The sequence below is a fragment of the Somniosus microcephalus genome, chromosome 5, assembly GCF_052327205.1.
Source record: "Somniosus microcephalus isolate GS21.2 chromosome 5, FLI_Smic_1.0, whole genome shotgun sequence".
NCBI lineage: Eukaryota > Metazoa > Chordata > Chondrichthyes > Squaliformes > Somniosidae > Somniosus > Somniosus microcephalus.
Genome location: NC_140991.1, coordinates 282376839 through 282395096, shown reverse-complemented (window position 1 = coordinate 282395096; position 18258 = coordinate 282376839). Strand labels below are relative to the sequence as shown.

Here is an 18258-nt window from a genome sequence, read left to right as displayed (position 1 = left end):
TCGTTTTCCGGCCAGGTAGTGCCTCCAATGACGCACAGCCTCCACAATAGCCTGGGCCTCCTTCTCAACAGCGGAGTGTCTGGTCTCCGGGGCCTGGAGGGTTCGTGAAAAGGCCACGGGTCTCCCCGCCTGATTGAGGGTAGCGGCCAGGGCAAAGTCGGACGCGTCGCTTTCCACCTGGAAGGGGATGGATTTGTCCACTGCGTGCATGGTGGCTTTGGCAATGTCTTCCTTGATACGGTGGAAGGCTAAGCGGGCCTCTGCCGTCACGGGAAAAGAGGTGGACTTGATCAGCGGACGGGCCTTGTCCGCATAGTAGGGGACCCACTGGGCGTAATAAGAGAACAACCCTAGGCACCTCTTCAGGGCCTTGAGGCAGTGGGGCAGTGGGAGTTCCATAAGGGGACGCATCCGGTCGGGGTCGGGGCCGATGACTCCGTGTTCCACAACACAGCCAAGGATGGCGAGGCGGGTTGTGCGGAATATGCACTTCTCCTTGTTATACGTCAGGTTGAGGAGTTTGGCGGTGCAGAGGAATTTTTCGAGGTTTGCGTCATGGTCCTGCAAGTCACGGCCGCAGATGGTCACATTGTCCAGATATGGGAAAGTGGCCTGCAACGCATTTTGATCGACCATCCGGTCCATCTCCCTTTGGAAGACGGAGACCCCGTTGGTGACGCCAAAGGGAACCCTAAGGAAGTGATAGAGGCGGCCGTTTGCCTCAAAGGCAGTATACTGGCGGTCCTCAGGGCGGATAGGGAGCTGGTGGTACGCTGATTTCAGGTCAATGGTCGAGAAGACGCGGTACTGCGCGATCTGGTTGACCATATCAGCTATGCGGGGGAGTGGGTAAGCGTCCAGCAGGGTGTAGCGATTTATTGTCTGGCTGTAGTCGATGACCAGGCGCTGCTTCTCGCCGGTCTTAACGACCACAACCTGGGCTCGCCAGGGGCTGGTGCTGCCCTCAATAATCCCTTCCTTCAGGAGCCGCTCCACTTCGATTTTGATGAAAACCCTGTCCCCGGTACTGTATCGCCTGCTCTTTGTGGCGATGGGCTTACAGTCGGGGGTGAGGTTAGCAAACAGTGGGGGGGGGGGGGTGACTCTGAGTGTGGAGAGGTTGCACCTGGTGCGCGGCGGGCAATTTGGAAGCTGCTGGCTGCGGACTGTGAGTGGGGGGAGGGGTCCACCGTACGCCATCGTAACACTTTTAAGGTGGCACTGAAAATCTAACCCCAGTAGAACGGCAGCGCAGAGGTCGGGCAGGACCAGAAGTTTAAAATTATCGTACACAGTCCCGTCTACTATGAGTGTCACCATGCAGTAGCCGCCAATGTCCGCCGACTGGGACTCGGAGGCCATAGAAATCCGCTGGTGCGCAGGCAGGACTGGGAGAGAGCAACGCCGCACCGTGTCGGGGTGGATGAAGCTCTCCGTGCTCCCAGAGTCCAAAAGACAGATTGTTTCGTGACCATTTACCTTAATGTCCATTGTGGAACTGGCCAGCTGGTGCGGTCTCGCTTGGTCCAGTGTAACGGAGGCCAGCGTAGGGGTCGGTGTGTCGCTGCGGGTATCAGATGAGGCGGTGTTGGGGGCCTGCTGCATCCCGGCTGTCGTCCAAGATGGTGGCGTCCATGATCCCCATGTGGCTGGAGGCGTCCAAAATGGCTGCTGTTCCGGTGGTTCGCACATGGCTGGGGAGGCCCAAGATGGCGGCCCGCATGGCCCACACGCGGCGCTGCTGGGGTTCGGGGTGGCTTTGGCCCTGCAGACACTGGCATAGTGTCCCTTCTTCCCGCAGCCCGAGCAGATCGCATTTTTCGCTGGGCAGCGCGCTCTGGGGTGTTTGGCCTGGCCACAGAAGTAGCATTTCTGGCCTTGGGGCACTGCTGTCTGGCCTTGGGACACTGCTGCGGTAGTTGGGCCGTTGCTGGGATGTGGCTGGGGTGGCACGGCGCTATGAGACGGTCCTACCGTGTCCCAGGCTGTCGTTCCCCGCGGCGTCCACGGTGCAGAGGAGTAGGCATCCATGCCCCGGTAGGCTGCGTCCAATGATAGTGCGAGTTCAGAGGCCTTGTTGAGGTCAAGGTCACTCTGCTCCAACAGTCGCTGTCGGGTGTAATTGGACTTGTGGCCCGCTACAAAAGCGTCCTGGATAAGTTCCTCTGTGTACACGGCGGCCTTTACATCCTTACAACCACAGGCCCGGCCAAGCACAGACAGTGCCTGAAGGTATTCCTCGGTCGATTCTCCAGGTTGTTGTTTACGACTCCCCAGAAGGTGCCTGGCGTACACTTCGTTCACTGGGCGCGTGTACTGGTCCTTGAGGAGCTTGATAGCATCCGCGTACGAGGTCGCGTCTTGGATGACCGCGTACACTCGGTGGTTCACTTTGGACGTCAGGACATCCAGTTTGTCCTCGTCCGATTTGATTGCAGCGGAGGCGGTCAGGAATTTTTCGAAACACCTAAGCCAGTGAGTAAACTTGGCGGATGAGTCCGCCTCCCGATGATCTAAGTCCAGGCATGCTGGTGTGAGGATCTTCTCCATTATAAAAATCTTGTTAATAAAATTGATGCGCTATCAATAACTCAAAAGACTGAGATTAAGCGAGTAATTAACAGGCTTTTATTAACAAGAGAATGAAGGTGTGCCTCGAGTGGTCGACCGGTCCAGAATACAAAGGGACTGTGGAGCAGTCACCTTTATACCTGGATTCGTGGGTGGAGTCAGCCGAGGCATGTACAGGCATGTACACAGTGGAATACAAACAGTGGTTTACCACACAGTACAACTTCCCCCGGGAAGCAGAGCCCGACATGGAGACAGCAATGTCTTCACTGGTGCAGCAGGGCGTGTTGAGACCGCTAGTCACCCATGTAAACTCTCCGTTATGGCCGGTGAGGAAGCCGGACGATTCCTGGAGAGCCATGGTGGACTACAGAGTCCTCAATAGCAACATCCCAGCCTGCGCGCCAATGGTAGCAGCAGTTGCCGACCTGATAGGAAGCATTCCAGCCTCTGCGACCACATTCACGGTGCTGGATATTTCTAATGGGTTTTGGTCCATCCCTTTAAGGAGGGAGGATCAGTACAAGTTTGCCTTTACGTTTAAAGGGCAACAGTACACCTGGAACTGCTTGCCACAGGGTTTCCACAATAGCCCCAGCATTTTCCATCAATGCATGGCAGAGAGTTTAAAAGAGTTCACCCAGCCCAATCAGCTCGTGCAGTATGTGGACGACCTGCTCCTGTTCACAGATTCAAGAGAGGAGCATGGCCCACTATTAGCCGAGTTATTGGAGCTGCTGGGTAGAAAGGGTTTCAAAGTGAACCCAAAGAAGGCACGGATCGGCCAGCAAGAAGTAAAATTCTTGGGTCTGACCATCCGCGCCGGCAAAAGAGCCATAGATAAAGCCAGACGGGAATCGGTGCAAGAACTACCGATCCCCACCACCGTAACGGGTGTGAGGTCCTTTCTGGGACTGACCAGGTATTGCAGAGACTTCATTGAGGACTATGCAGCCACAGCCGCCCCGCTGCTCCGACTCCTACACAAGGGAGTGGAGTGGTCCTGGGATGAGGGTTGCCAGGCAGCATTTGAAAAACTCAAGAGAGACCTGCAGACCGCGCAGCCCTGGGGGCCATAGATGGAGGAGAGGAGTTTTTCCTGGAGGTAGCGGCTAGCGGGGATAGCTTGAGCGCTGTACTGCTTCAAGAACGACACGGCAAGCTGAGGCCAGTGGTCTATTCCTCCAGGGTGCTCACTGATGTGGAAAGGAGTTTTTCCAATTGCGAGCGGCATCTTCTGGCCACGCATTGGGCTGTGAAAAGGTCTCTGATCTTCACAGGCACCTCTCCCATCACTCTCCTCACCCATCACACACCCACCCGAATGCTTCTAGATGGAAGGAGTAAGGATGGGACAGTAAGCAGTGCAGCATTGCGCACTGGACCCTCCTCCTTTCACAGATGGAGCTGAAGGTGAAGGGTCTCTGCGAGCCCAAACTCGCAGCCAACATGGTATATCCCGGAACAGCCCATCGGTGTTCCGTAGAAGGGGTATGGGAGGTGGACGTAGGTTTATGGGTCGGGATACATCCCACGGGCCGCGAGATCTACGTAGACGGTTCCAGCACGGTATCCACTGGCGAGCGTCTCACGGGGTGTGGAGTTTATGACCCCACGGCAAACATCGCCCTGGCGATTAGGCTCCCCAGCACTATGAGCGCCCAGCAGGCTGAACTGTCTGCGGTAGTGTACGTCATTACACACCCCGAAATCTTCCCCACCCCATACACGATTTGCTCGGACAGCATGTTCACGTGCAACTCGTGTACGGAGTACCTAGCCATCTGGTCCCGCCGCGGATATACCTCTGCGGACGGGCGACCCTTAACCGTAAAGCCCCTGTTAGAAAAGATCTTAGCTGTGGTGGGAGAGAAAGGGGAAGTCTTTATCCACAAGGTAAAGGCCCATTCCTCCACGGAGCCCCGCGGTGAGAGTAATCAGCAAGTGGATACGCTAGCCAGGGAGGGTGCCCGCACCGGCACTTTCTGGGATCCCTATGGGTCCAAACCCGTGGCAGTAATCCGAGGCAGGGATGGGACTCAGGGAACCACAGGGGTAACACTGCCCCCAGACCTCAAGACCGTCCAAACCCTAGATCCCGCCCTAAAAACAGTCCTCAATGCCATCACTGAGGGCAAAGAAGTAGAGGGTCCATACGGTACAGCAGCCCTCTCCATCAAGGAAGGCATGCTGTTCCGAGAGGAACAGTGGGTTGTGCCGCAGCAGCACCGGAGGGAATTCCTTCAACTGGCCCATGAGGGTCCAGGAGCAGGACACCCCGGGCCTGAGGTCACCTGGCAACGGGTGGAACAGGCGGGGTGGTGGCTGGGACTTCGGGACGATGTCCGCGAGTTCAGCGCCAATTGCCTAGTGTGCGCTGCAAACAACCCAGACCCCCAGAAAAGGAAGGTGCCTTTGGGACACATCAGGAGGGTAGAGGGGCCATGGCAGTCGATACAGATCGATTACATCGGGCCACTGCCCACCGCCCAAGGAGGTTTTAAGTACTGCCTTGTCCTGGTGGATGTGTTCACCAAGTGGGTGGAAGCCTTCCCATGCCGAACAGCCACGGCACTTGGTACTGCCAGGATCTTGGTCCGGGAGGTGTTCTCGCGGTGGGGACTACCACGATTTGTGGAGTCTGACCAAGGGGCTCATTTCACTGGCCAGGTGATGCAGGACACCCTCATGCTCTTGGGCATTGAAGGGAAGTGGCACGTGGCCCACAACCCGCAGTTATCTGGGATTGTGGAGCGCATGAACCGCACCTTAAAAGAAAAGCTGAGGAAGGAGACGAGGGACTCGCCCCAGAAATGGGCGGAGGCCTTGCCTCTAGTCCTCATGGGGATCTGGGCTAGCCAGTCTAAAAGTACGGGGTACTCTCCGCACGAATTAATGACTGGGAGAGTCATGCGAACCCCCACCCATGTACTAGCCCCGGTGCTCACTGAGGGTCAGCTCGAAGAGGTAAATCAGGACAAGTTTGGCCGAACCCTTTTTGAGCGCCTGATACAGATTTATGGGCAAACGGCTGGGAACATGGGAAGGCAGCATCAGGGCAACCGATTGCTGCTTGAACCCCGAAAAGCACATGAGCGGGAAGTTGGAGATCAGGTCATGGTGAGGAACTATGCCCGAGTAGGGAGTTTAGAACCACTGTACATGGGGCCCTACAGCATTGTAGACAAGGCCAGCCCCATGGTACATGCAGTGAAGTTGCCCCGGCGCACTAAATGGTTTCACATCAATCAGTGCAAACTGTTTAAGCCAGGTGCAAGAAAACCAGCAACTGAAGCAAGGTCTGAGGGTGAAAATCTTCAGCCTGAGGCGTGCAAAATGTCACAGACCCCACAGGCTGGAACTGTAGCCTGCTTGGAGGGAGAAACTGTCCCGCCCACCTGGGAGGTTTACCCAATGGCCTGGGACTTGGATGAGGAGGAGCCCGAAGATCAAGGCCCTCCCCCTGATCCGAAAGCTATCGGAGCCGAGGAGCCTGAACAGCTGGGCCACGCCCTTGATACGATTCTGGAGGAGGTGGAGTCGGAGGACGGAGATCCCGCCCTCGACTCAAGTTTGGGGGAGGTAGAAATTGGGGGCGGAGATCCTCCACCTGTAGGGACAGGTGACGAGGAGTTGTCTGCCACAGACCCAAATCCCAAAGGGGCGGAGCCTGAGGGAAGGGAGTCGAAGCCGGCAGTCGTGGAGGAGCCACGGGCTGTGAGAGCCAAGGTCCCACCCAAAGGTCCACTCGCTACGGGAGCCTCACCAAAGGCACCCCCTCGCAGGTCGCCTCGGGCGCCCCAGCCAAGGAAGCCCTGGCCCGATTCCCCCACCTTCAGTAAACACAGACTTGGGAAACCCCTGGCAGAACGCAGTCCCCAGTTGACAGCAAAAGGCTGCGAGGAACCCAAGCCACAGGTCACTGCAGCCCCACCACAGGGAGTGGCAAGCTGCGGCCCAAACAGGGATTAGGCAAGCCGCCCGGGGACGGGCGGCGCTGTACATACGTTTAAGTTTTAAGTTTAAGGTGTATATATATTAAAGTAATTAGAGTTATAAGTAGCTTTGGAATCTGCCCAGTACGTGTGTTTGTTTGGATCGAGGTCGGAAGAACCGATCATGCCTTCACTTAAGCCAGAATCTCTCGGGAGCCTGGCGGCATTGTCTAATTTGTTGCAGGAACCAGGAGAAAGATGAGCAGGATCCTTGTCGTGGCCATGATGATCGGGTACAGTGTGGCCTATCGGGGCCGCACTAAGGACTCCACAGTATATGGGTGCTCTGGCAACAGAGGCCCCATCGCGATCGATGGAACTGGCCCGCAGGACGCTGAAGAGACTGCTGCCTACTTCCATGAAGGAAGATGGCCAGGCTGGCTGGGGTCGAACTCTACTGAATACTCCAGCCAGACGGGGTTTGCATACAGAGAGACATCTCTGATGTGCCCCAGGGTGCGGATCATTGCACCCAGAATAAGCATCACCATCGGGAAGAAGATTTGCCTGGTTTGCAATGGACATGTACCTTTGAATCGCTGGTGGTGGCTGCGCAAGTTGAGCAGCACCATGAAGAACTCCACGGTCAAGTGGGAGAGATTGGGCAACAACACCCATCGGACTATTACGGGGACTCATGGGGGGTTGAGTGTCTGTTGGGACAAATGGTGGGAACCAAATGAGGGGATCTACATCTGCATGTGGGGTTCAGAACGCGCTTGCCCCACAGGCGTCTCCATCTTTTTCCAAAGGCAGTGGCAAGATGCTGGGAGAGGAATGAGGTGGGACGTCAGCACACAGGCGTGCGGAGTCCCATACTCTCAGATCCCAGTAAACGCCACTGAGCTCATTACCCGACCCCGCAAGCCCCCGCCTACAATTCCGGTAGGTAAAGCCCTCAAGGAAGGGTGCCCCACCACAGCAAAGGGACCCGGGGATGGACTGGTATTGGTACCCACAGGTCAGGTGCTGTACCAAGGGGTGCACTACGCGGTGGCTTCGGTGATTTTAAACCTCACTGAGGTGCGGTTGCCAGAGTGGTGCCCCAGGGAAACGAGCAATTATACCAGGTCCTGTTAACAAACATGTTTAAACAGTTTTACGAATTTGACTTTGCCGATGTCGACAGAGCCGAATTGTACACCACACCACATAAGGTCTTGGACAGAATAAATGTAAGAAGTCACACAACACCAGGTTATAGTCCAACAGCTTTATTTGAAATCACAAGCTTTCGGAGCGCTGCTCCTTCGTCAGGTGAAGTGGAGAAATGCATAAAGACACAGCTTATATAGTCAGGGAATCATGTCAGATGTTTACAGGTAATGGCCTAGAAATTGGGTTCTGGTCTTGCCAGGGCTGTAGCGCCAGAAAGTTTGCGCCAGCGGTAATGCGGCAGCGCCCGACGAAAATTCGGGTGCGCTGGGCCCAGACGGCGGCGGGCGCTAAAACCCTCCTTTAACGCCTCAGAACGGGCGTGAACTTGGGTTTCCCGGCGCTAATCCCCAGCTGCGGCACCCGATGCGGTGCGGCAGGCGGGGGAACTGCAGGCCTCCTCCTCCTGTTAAGGAGGAGCTGCCTGCAGCCGACAACTGTCCGGCGGATTGCCCCGACATCTGAGCCCGGCACCTCGGGGAAGTGCCGGGCTCGCATCAGACACTGATCAGGGCCGCGGGGGGGGAATGCAGGAGTCCGGGAAGGGAGGTGCGGGCAGGCGGCCGCCGGGAACGCGGCTGGCCGCCGCTCCACCTTTATGCGCCGGCGCACACTGGGGGAAGACTCTGTTGCCAGAGTCTTAGTTGCGCCTGCCACGGGCGAGGCGGGCGCAACTGAATTTCGGCTTGGGGCCGGGTTACCACGGCAACCGGGACGCTGCGCACACCGATGACGTCATCGGTGCCGGCGCAGCGCTACCGGTCTACCACCGCGGAAGGGCCCCAGGCAATTTAGGAACCGGCGCCAATTGCAGCGCTAGGCCCTCTAGCGCCACAAAATCGGCGCTAAGGGCACTGAATTTCTAGGCCAATGTTTCCAACTGCCATTTATCACACCTCGGCAGAGAGATAATCACAGCAATCAAAGGTGTGAATGGTGTCCAAACAGGTCAGTCAGGAAAACATTACATCAAAGAACAATGAGGTGGGGTCACAAGGGGTCAAATATTGCATCTGACATGATGCTGTGTCTTTATGCATTTCTCCACTTCACCTGACGAAGGAGCAGCGCTCCGAAAGCTTGTGATTTCAAATAAAGCTGTTGGACTATAACCTGGTGTTGTGTGACTTCTTACATTTGTCCACCCCAGCCCAACTCCGGCATCTCCACACCTTGGACAGAATAGGGAGACAAAGAATGGGTGCAGTAAATGATATTTTTACAGCCTTTAACACAGGGACTTCCGTCATCAACACTTTGGATGACGTGGAGCTGCAAACGCAAATCAATGGTTTAAAAACACATATAGGGTGGATAAAGGGGAACCAGTGGATGTAGTGTACTTAGACTTCCAAAAGGCATTTGACAAGGTGCCACACAAAAGATTATTGCTTAAGATAAAAAATCACAGGATTGGGGGTAATATTCTGGCATGGATAGAGGATTGGCTATCTAACAGAAGGCAGAGAGTTGGGATAAATGGTTTATTCTCGGACTGGCAATTAGTAACTAGTGGTGTTCCACAGGGGTCAGTGCTGGGTCCCCAACTCTTTACAATCTATATTAACGATTTGGAGGAGGGGTCCGAGTGTAACATATCAAAGTTTGCAGATGATACTAAGATGGGAGGGAAAGTAGTGAGTAAGGAGGACATAAAAAAACCTGCAAGGGGACATAGACAGGCTAAGTAAGTGGGCAGAGATTTGGCAGATGGAATACAATACTGGAAAGTGTGAGGTTATGCACTTTGGCAGGAAAAATCATAGAGCAAGTTATTATCTTAATGGCAAGAAACTGGAAAGTACTGAAGTACAAAGGGATCTGGGGGTCCTGGTGCACGAAACTCAAAAGGTTAGTATGCAGGTGCAGCAAGTGATTAAGAAGGCCAATGGAATGTTGGCTTTCATTGCTAGGGGGATAGAATATAAAAATTGGGAGGTATTGCTTCAGTTGTACAAGGTATTGGTGAGACCGCACCTGGAATACTGCATACAGTTTTGGTGTCCATACTTAAGAAAAGACATACTTGCTCTCGAGTCAGTACAAAGAAGGTTCACTCGGTTAATCCCGGGGATGAGGGGATGGACATATGAGGAGAGGGTGAGTAGATTGGGACTCTACTCACTGGAGTTCAGAAGAATGAGAGGCGATCTTATTGAAACATATAAGATTGTGAAGGGGTTGGATCGGGTGGGTGCGGGGAGGATGTTCCCGATGATGGGTGAAACTAGAACTAGGGGGCATAGTCTTAGAATAAGGGGCTGCTCTTTCAAAACTGAGATGAGGAGGAACTACTTCACTCAGAGGGTGGTAGGTCCATGGAATATGCTGCCCCCAAAAAGCTGTAGAAGCTACATCATTACATAAATTTAAAACAGAAATAGACAGTTTCCTAGAAGTAAAGGGAATAAAGGGTTATGGGGAGTGGGCAGGAATTTGGACATGAGTCTAGGTTCGGATCGGCCATGGCCCTGTGGGTAGCGGAGCGGACCCAGGGGCCGTGTAGCCTGATCCTGCTCCTATTTCGTGTGTCTAATTCTGTTAGATTCAGGAGATGGTTCTGTGATAGTAGATTGGCGGTTAGGATCAGATCAGCCATGATCTTATTGAATGGCGGAGCAGGCTCGAGGGGCCGATTGGCCTACTCCTGCTCCTATTTCTTATGTTCTTATGTTAAGAAAGATACTGACTGACGAGAATAAGGTAGTGGGTTCAGAGTTACACGAGGACCAGGCCATGACACTACACTTAAAAGAGATTATCTGAGCTGGAGAAACACGACAAAACGGTAAATGCTCTCATCAGGGAGGATCGGAATGCGTCTGATCAGGCTGTGCAGAACGGAGCTTGTGTGCTGTACGGGGCGTGGTTACTGGGCGAGGGCCGCAGTAACCTGGAGGATTTGAAACAAGGTTTAGTCCCCTCCTGGATCAGTAACAAGCACCTCGCAGCCCTCCACCCTTTTGAGAATGCATTGAGTCCGTGCCAGCTCAGACTAGCTTCAGAGGCCTACCCAGTCCCAGTGGACTGTGGATGGTCTAACGACACCATTATGGGTATAGTGGTAAGAATGCCGGTGATGGGAAAGACAGCTAAACCCGCCCCGGTATACAGGGTGGAGAACATTGGAGTCATTCAGGGGGGTGCGCACATTCGCTACACAGGGGTCCCACCTTACATCATTCGATGGGAGCATGCAATGATGGGTACCGACCTCTCGGGGTGCCGGAGTTGGGGAGCACACATCATCCTGGTGCCGGAGTTGGGGAGCACACATCATCCTGTGTCCCCAGCACTTGAATGCCCGTTGAAAACCACAGTACGGGTTCAGAACTGCTGGCGCGGAGCCTATAAATTGCACCATGGAGGCAATGGCACAAAGCCATGTGCCCCCGCAGGTGGCATATATAGGAGGTGGGACATACTGTGTCACCACTGCAGCGCCCCACTACCAACATGGACAGCACGGTTAGTGACAGCAGCTTCTGTTTCAAGCCCAGGGCAGAAGTTCAAGTGGCCCAAGAGCAAATTGTCCCCATTCCTGAACCTTCCACTGTTCACATCACTGTTAAAGAGAATTTCACCGATCTTCAGCGATTCGTTGCACATTTTGGATATATCATTCCCCCTCTCCCTGAACACCTCACCAAGATATTAAAAGCCGTTGTTGTTTCACCGAAACATTTCTATACACTGGAGCAGAAGACTTTAGAGATAGGGGCAGACATATTGGTTATAGTGACCCCACCGTGGTGGGACCTGTTCACTAATATAGAAGTCCCTTCTTGGATTAGGATAGCCTCCCACATTCTTGTAGTGTGCCAGGTTATCATTGTAGTTAATTTACTGTTTGTACACTGTAAAAAGGTCAAACATTTGCAAAAGTACGAGAATAGAGGGGAATGGAGGGAGCATTATGTGCGGGTAGAAGAAGAGACACCCATTTAGTTCTGCTGCTATTGTATAAAGTTAAAGTTTTCCCTCCCTCCTCTGTATTTGGTATGTATTCATGTGCATTTAATTTTCGTGTGTGTACTTTATTTTTTTATTATTATTGAAGTTTATTAGATGTGTTGTTATTATTAAAAGATAGTGTGTATGCACCAGGTGATGTAAGGGTATTAGGCCCCCCATCCATGCCTGGAAGTGAGTATGTCAAATTTCACATCTGAAGTATTGCCATCTATAGATGCTTAATGTACACTAGATTTTTCTGAAATGGGAAATGCATGTGTCGTGGGGTCATAGATAGGTAAATACTGGGGATGGTTTGATTATGTAAAGTCAGAAAATTTTGCTCACCCAGAATTATGATACTTTAAGCAAGTTACAGTATCATCAGGGGGGAGTGTACGATTCGCAAAATTGAACTTTATATTATAAAGGGTCGAATGGCAGAAGAGGCCATGATTTTAAAGACTGTTTTAAAAGAAGCCTAGGAAAAAGGGGCATTCAAAATGGCCACCAGACCCCGTGACCAACTTATTGGGACACTTTAAAATGGTTCCTGCAGTCCTCAGACAGCTTTGTGGATTCAGCCCACAGTAAGTTCTGGAAGCCGTGTCTGAGAGAACGAAACCAGACACCCACATATACATATAGATTGGATGCAGATCCAGTCAAGATGGGCCTGCAGATAGAGGCCATCTAAATGTTTACCCAGACAAAAGGGAACCGTTTCATATTCATGAGAAGAGCATCAAGGACCTGTTAAGGACATCACCAGGACATTAAAAACAATGAAGGTCATTCTAGACCAGAGATGGCCCTTTACCGGCCATCCCAAAGTATTTTAAAATAGAATAACTACCCCGTTGTGCTCCCAGCCCGCCAAAATTAAAACAAAAGACTAACCTGATTTGGCGCGAGATAAGGGCTTCTGATGAGAAGTATATCTGGGAACCCAGGGGTAGAAAGGAAAAAAAAGGAGAGCCATCGTGGTGCTACCATCGTATCGGTGGCGTCATCGCTAGAAGAAGGAGAAGAAGACGATTCGAGCCGGCGTCCCGCCCCGGGGTAAAACATCGGGAGATCATCGACCAACCTCGGGCCGTTGACGAAACGGGAGGCCATCGACCCACTGCTGCTCGGGAGCAGAGACAACGAAAAACTGAAGATACTATGGGGGCCAGCCCGAGGCTCCTCTGACCGGGGTCGAGCAGACTATCCGCCACCCCTCCGACATCCAGGCCAGCCGGTGTCCAGCCGTCCCCGACCCCCACCTCAGGAGAGAGGTGTGGCGCAACTCGCTGGGGCTCCACTAACCACGTGGAGACAGGACGCCTGAAAGGATCAAACGCAGACCTGTTTCAAAACCTTACTTTTCCCATTGGACTGGTGAGCATGTTTCTGGCCTTTCATAATCAGATCTAGATAGGTTAAAAGGGGGTGGACAGTTAAGGGTATGATTAACATGAGTTATTGTCCCCCGCTGTTCCGTGTATTTCCTCATTTCATGATGATCTTTGTAAAGTATAATATGCCTGTATCCGTTTTAGTTAGCAATGTACTGTTTTGAGTTGTTTTTCCCTCCCATGTACTCCCTTATTCTGCTTGCATTTGATTTGTATGTTTTCCATTTGCAATAAAATTTCATTTTGTTTCATTCAACTTGGTCTATACGAGTTTTCTCTACATTGTAGTTCCTGCCCCAAAGTCCAGAGTACAGAATCTAAGGGGCGAGTGGGTCGAACCACTCATGGTTTTACTGTGCAAGAGAGAGAGGCCTCTAGAGAGAGAAACCGCTGCGATCTAAAACCCCTTACATCTGCATGTTTGTTTAAAACTGCAGTCAGACCTGACTCCCCTTTTGACATCATGCGGACTGCAGGCCAGTCCAGCATGATTTTCTCTAGCCACGCATGTCCCAGTAGAGATGGGTAATTTCCCTTTACCACATATAGTGGCAATTTCGCAGTCTGTCCGTTCAATTTAACTGTCACCTCAATGGCGCCTCTCATGGCCACAGGTTCGCCGGTATACATCTTTAGCACAATGTTTGTTGGCTGAAGGGTAAGATGCTTTAGCATTTTGTTGTAGACAGTGTCTGAAACAAGGGACACAGCCGCGCCTGTGTCCACCTCCATCCGCACTGATTGTCCCTCCACCAGTGGTGACACCCAGTAGCCATTTGGACCACCTGCAACCATCAGTATGTGCACCTCTTCCTCCTCAGAGATGTCGCTCCCCTCTGTTTTGCTTGTTCCATCATACTGCACTGAATGAACACTCTTTTTCTTCTCTTGTCCAAATACAGACATTTTGCTTTCATGCTTCCCAGCTCTGTCTGTTCTTTTTTTACCTCTACAGGCATCTTCAATGTGACCCTTTTTGCCACAATTTCGGCATTCCAGCTCCATACACCAGCAGTCATTAGCGTGATGGCCCATTTTCCCACAACGGTAACATGTGCCATTCCGCGCACCTTTAGGCTCAGACGACACCTTGTGAACTCTCCCTGTTGAACTAAACTGGTGAGCCTCCTTTTCCGCCATCTCCATGGAGACACTAACTTCAATGGCCTTTTCAAGAGTAAGATTGTCCTCAGTAAGAAGGCGCTTCTGTGTGGCTGCACTTTGCAGACCACACACAAGTCTGTCTCTAATGTTGTCATTCAGCACCTCCTTGAACTCGCAGTGTTCTGACAACCTTTTCAAAGCAGCAACAAACATAGTCACTGTTTCCCCCTCCTCTTGATTCCGTTTGTGAAATCTAAATCTCTCAGCAATAACCAGAGGTTTCGGTGAAAACTGTGCTTCAAGAATTTCCACTAGTTGTTTATATGTTTTAGTTCCTGGCTTAACTGGCTATACAAGGCTGCGCAGTAAATTGAATGTCTTTGCTCCCAATATACTCAAAAAGGTAGGCACGACCTTGTCGTTTGCCACCGCATTCGCCAAAACAAAATAGTCAAAACATTCCGTATAAGCGCTCCATTGCTCAACATTTTCATCAAAATCACCTATGTTTCCAAATATAGTAGCCATCTCACGTTTCAAATTTTAATTTCTGTTTACTCACTGCACCCGTAACGTTAATGTAATGCTGCAATCTCTGTTCCGAGTGTTTTGTAGTCGAAAACAAGAAAGTTCCCACAACGCAGATTCATCCGATCATCGTCGCCACTTTGTTGTGTCTGTACCTATGCCGTTATACCTAGACACAATTAGTGCTCAGAAAGCACCCCAAGATTGCAAACATGAGGCTTCTTTATTCAAAAGGAAAGTTCTGGAGAGTACAGAACAAAGAGAACAAAAACCCAACCAAGAGAACAAACCCAACCATTTATCTGCTGTGACAGCGCCACCGCAGGTGGGAGGAGAACACATAATACATAACAATACTATGTTGCTTGAATAGCAAGCTGTTGTTAAGAACAGATAACTGGACTAATATGTTTGGAGCATTTAAAAAAACATACTTACGACAGTTAGCTCGCACGGTCAATATGAAGTCACATGGCTGTAATGAAAACATGAAATTTAAGGTTTACAATACAAACATTAAACAAAATGTATGAATTAATGTCGGCATCCATATCTGTTTATACACATAGGTTACATACCGTGGATGGAGGGCCTGGTGGTCCTTTGGGGCCCTAGAATGATCAAAAAACAGTTTTAGAGTAAAATCAGATTTCCTCACTAACGTTTACAGAACTTTGGGGTGGAGGTATCAGTCTCATATGAAAAATTCTAATCATAAAAAAGCTGTATCCAGTAACAAAGGTGAAATATCAGAGGATTTGGATGGTGTCTAAAAAGTTTAATTAGGAACATATCCAGAGTGTTTGTCAGTGAATATAAGTGAATGTTACTCGCTCTAGTGATTCCTGTTTTATCCAAAGGAGAGTCTTGAGAAACAGTTCAAAATTTACAAGTCTCAAGTGAACCTAGAGATGAGAAGACTTTTTTTATTCATTCCTGGGATGTGGGCGTCGCTGGCAAGGCCAGCATTTATTGCCCATCCCCAGTTGCCCTTGAGAAGGTGGTGGTGAGCTGCCTTCTCGAACTGCTGCAGTCCGGGTAGTGAAGGTACACAGAATAGTGAGTTTGTAGAGTAGCCTCCCAGCAGAAGGATTAACCTGGTGTTGACTAACTCCTTTGAAAAGAGCTGGATAACAATTGGGTTAGGATATGATTGAAGGTTATGGAGATAAGTAGACAGATAAGTAGCTAAGGAACATCATGGCTTCTGTGGTTTTATGATTAATGAAATGCCATCTGTGAAAAGTAACCAGTCAGAGTTGAACAGTGGAGAGATGGGAATGGATATTCTGTAGTTTCATTTGTTGCCTTTGTGGATCAGGGACAAATTTTGCAAAATCTTCTCCAGGGTAATGAAATAATTGATGTATCGTCTATGATAGTTTTGATTATACATGGTCTAGATGAGCCATAATTGCCTCCTTTGCTTTCATCCCAGGTTTCCTTAGCATCTTAACATATGCATTAAATCTGCATAACGACAGCTTGACAGCTGTGCTTAGGAGATGCCTGAACATGTGATGGGTGCATTCCCTATAAACACCCTTGATTTGGGGATGATATTTCTACAGGATGATGAACACACAGGATTAACTAAACCAAATAACACTGCCTTCTAATTCACATCTACCACACACTGAAAATTGTTGGGTGACTATATTTTTCTCCAGTTTTCTCCCTTCCTTACCTGGAGTTGCTAGTATATGATTCCACAGGTGCCAGTAACCCTTTGGTAACTCACCCAACTGGTTATTCTTCATGCAAGCCCAGACAGTGAATGTTGGTAGATTATTTGACTGTGGACGGTGTCACAGCCAGAGTCCAATTTTATTCCCACCTAACCTCCACACACACTTTCCTGCAGGATCACTGGATAACAATTAGGAGTGGAAAGCTTTGCTCAATCCTCTTCCTATTCCAGGGATGCACATTATTGGGCCTTGTGGCATATCTCTAAACTATAGCTCCAGACTATTGGGGGCGATTTTGCCAATGGGGGCACATTGGAGGCGGGACTGCTGCTTGTCGGGTTTTAGTCCCGCCTCCATCGATTTCTGGCCAACCCATGCTATTTTCCCTTGATTGACCTTGTTAAGCCCGCCCAGCGGGCTTAGTGGGCCAATTAAGTGAAAGCTGGTTACAGAGAACATCAGCATATGACGTTTCATCTGTCAAAAATTTTGTGAAGCTGTCAAACACTGACATTCTATGTTGTTTGATTAGTCCTTGTATTCAAGACTCATCAAACCTCTTTCTTTAGCAGAAATTAGATGGTTATTGCATTGGAGAATGCAGCAGCCATCTGTCATCTCTGCTGATGAGTTGCGAGACTCTCCGCATCCCCAACTGTTGAAGCCTGCAGGAAGAAACAAAGGTAAGTAAACATTTTCTACCACTTTCCACTCACCTCACATACTTACCTCTCCACACTTGCACCCATCACTTACCTTCACAGTACACTTTTGCACCCCTCCGACCCCCGCAGACCCACTGCTCGCCTCGGTGACCCTAGCAGGGTTTCCCCGACGTCGGGAAGCCCACGCCTCTCCTGGAAAAACTGAGATAATCCTCTTAACTGCCTGTTAACTACCTGTTAACAAGCAGTTAAGTGGCTGTAATCCCCTTCCCGCCTCCAGGAGACAGGACCCGGCGCAGGTCGGCTACCCGCCTCCTGGGAAGATGGCACGGAGGCGGGTTGGGGGCGGGATGGGCACCCGCCCCCAGATTCTGCCATTATCCCGGCAGTCCTGCCTCCCCAGGACTGGCAGGATCGCGCCCTTACTGTGCTGTGTGGTGTATCTCAACCAACAACTTGCATTCATAAAGTGCCTTTAACATAGGAAAACATCCCAAGGTGCTTCTCATACTTTAAAAAAATGAACACCAAGACAAAGAAGGTAGCATAGTGGTAATGTCACTGGGCTAGTAATCCAGAGGCCTGGACTAATGATCCAGAGATGTGAGTTCAAATATCACCACGACAGATGGGGAATTTAAATTCAGTTAATTAAATAAATGGAATAAAAAGCTAGTATCAGTAATGGTAACTATGAAACTTGGATTGTTGTAAAAACCCATCTGGTTCACTAATGTCCTTTAGGGAAGGAAATCTGCTGTCCTTACCCAGTCTGGCCTATATGTGATTCCAGACCCACAGCAATGTGGTTGACTCTTAACTGCCCTCTGAAATAGCCTAGCAAGCCACTCAGTTGTAACAAACTGCTACGAAACACAATAATACGAATGAAACCGGACAGACCACCCATCATTGACCTTGGCACCGGCTACGGACATGGCAACAGCACACCCAGCCCAGTCGACTCGGCAAAGTCCTCCTCACCAACATCTGGGGACCTGTGCCAAAATTGGGAGAGCTGTCCCAATTACACAGATTAGTCAAGCAACAGCCTGACATAGTGATTACCAAGGCTTCTTCAGCAGCACCTCCCAAACCCGCGACCTCTTCCACCTAGAAGGACAAAGGCAGCAAGCGCATGGGAACACCACCACCTCCAAATCACACACCATACTGACTTAGAAGTATATTGCCG

The 18258-nt window shown here is 50.7% G+C and overlaps 1 protein-coding gene across 1 annotated transcript in view; it reads right to left on the bottom strand.

The window, feature by feature from the left end:
- The window catches only part of LOC147117767 (collagen alpha-6(VI) chain-like), a 206573-nt gene that overhangs the window by 44460 nt on the left and 143855 nt on the right, over positions 1-18258 (bottom strand). The window contains exons 25-26 of the mRNA XM_085989029.1: positions 15286-15318; positions 15146-15182 (exon numbers count right to left, since the gene is read on the bottom strand). Coding sequence (XP_085845155.1) covers positions 15146-15182; positions 15286-15318 — 70 coding nt within the window. The remainder of the gene's footprint in view (positions 1-15145; positions 15183-15285; positions 15319-18258) is intronic.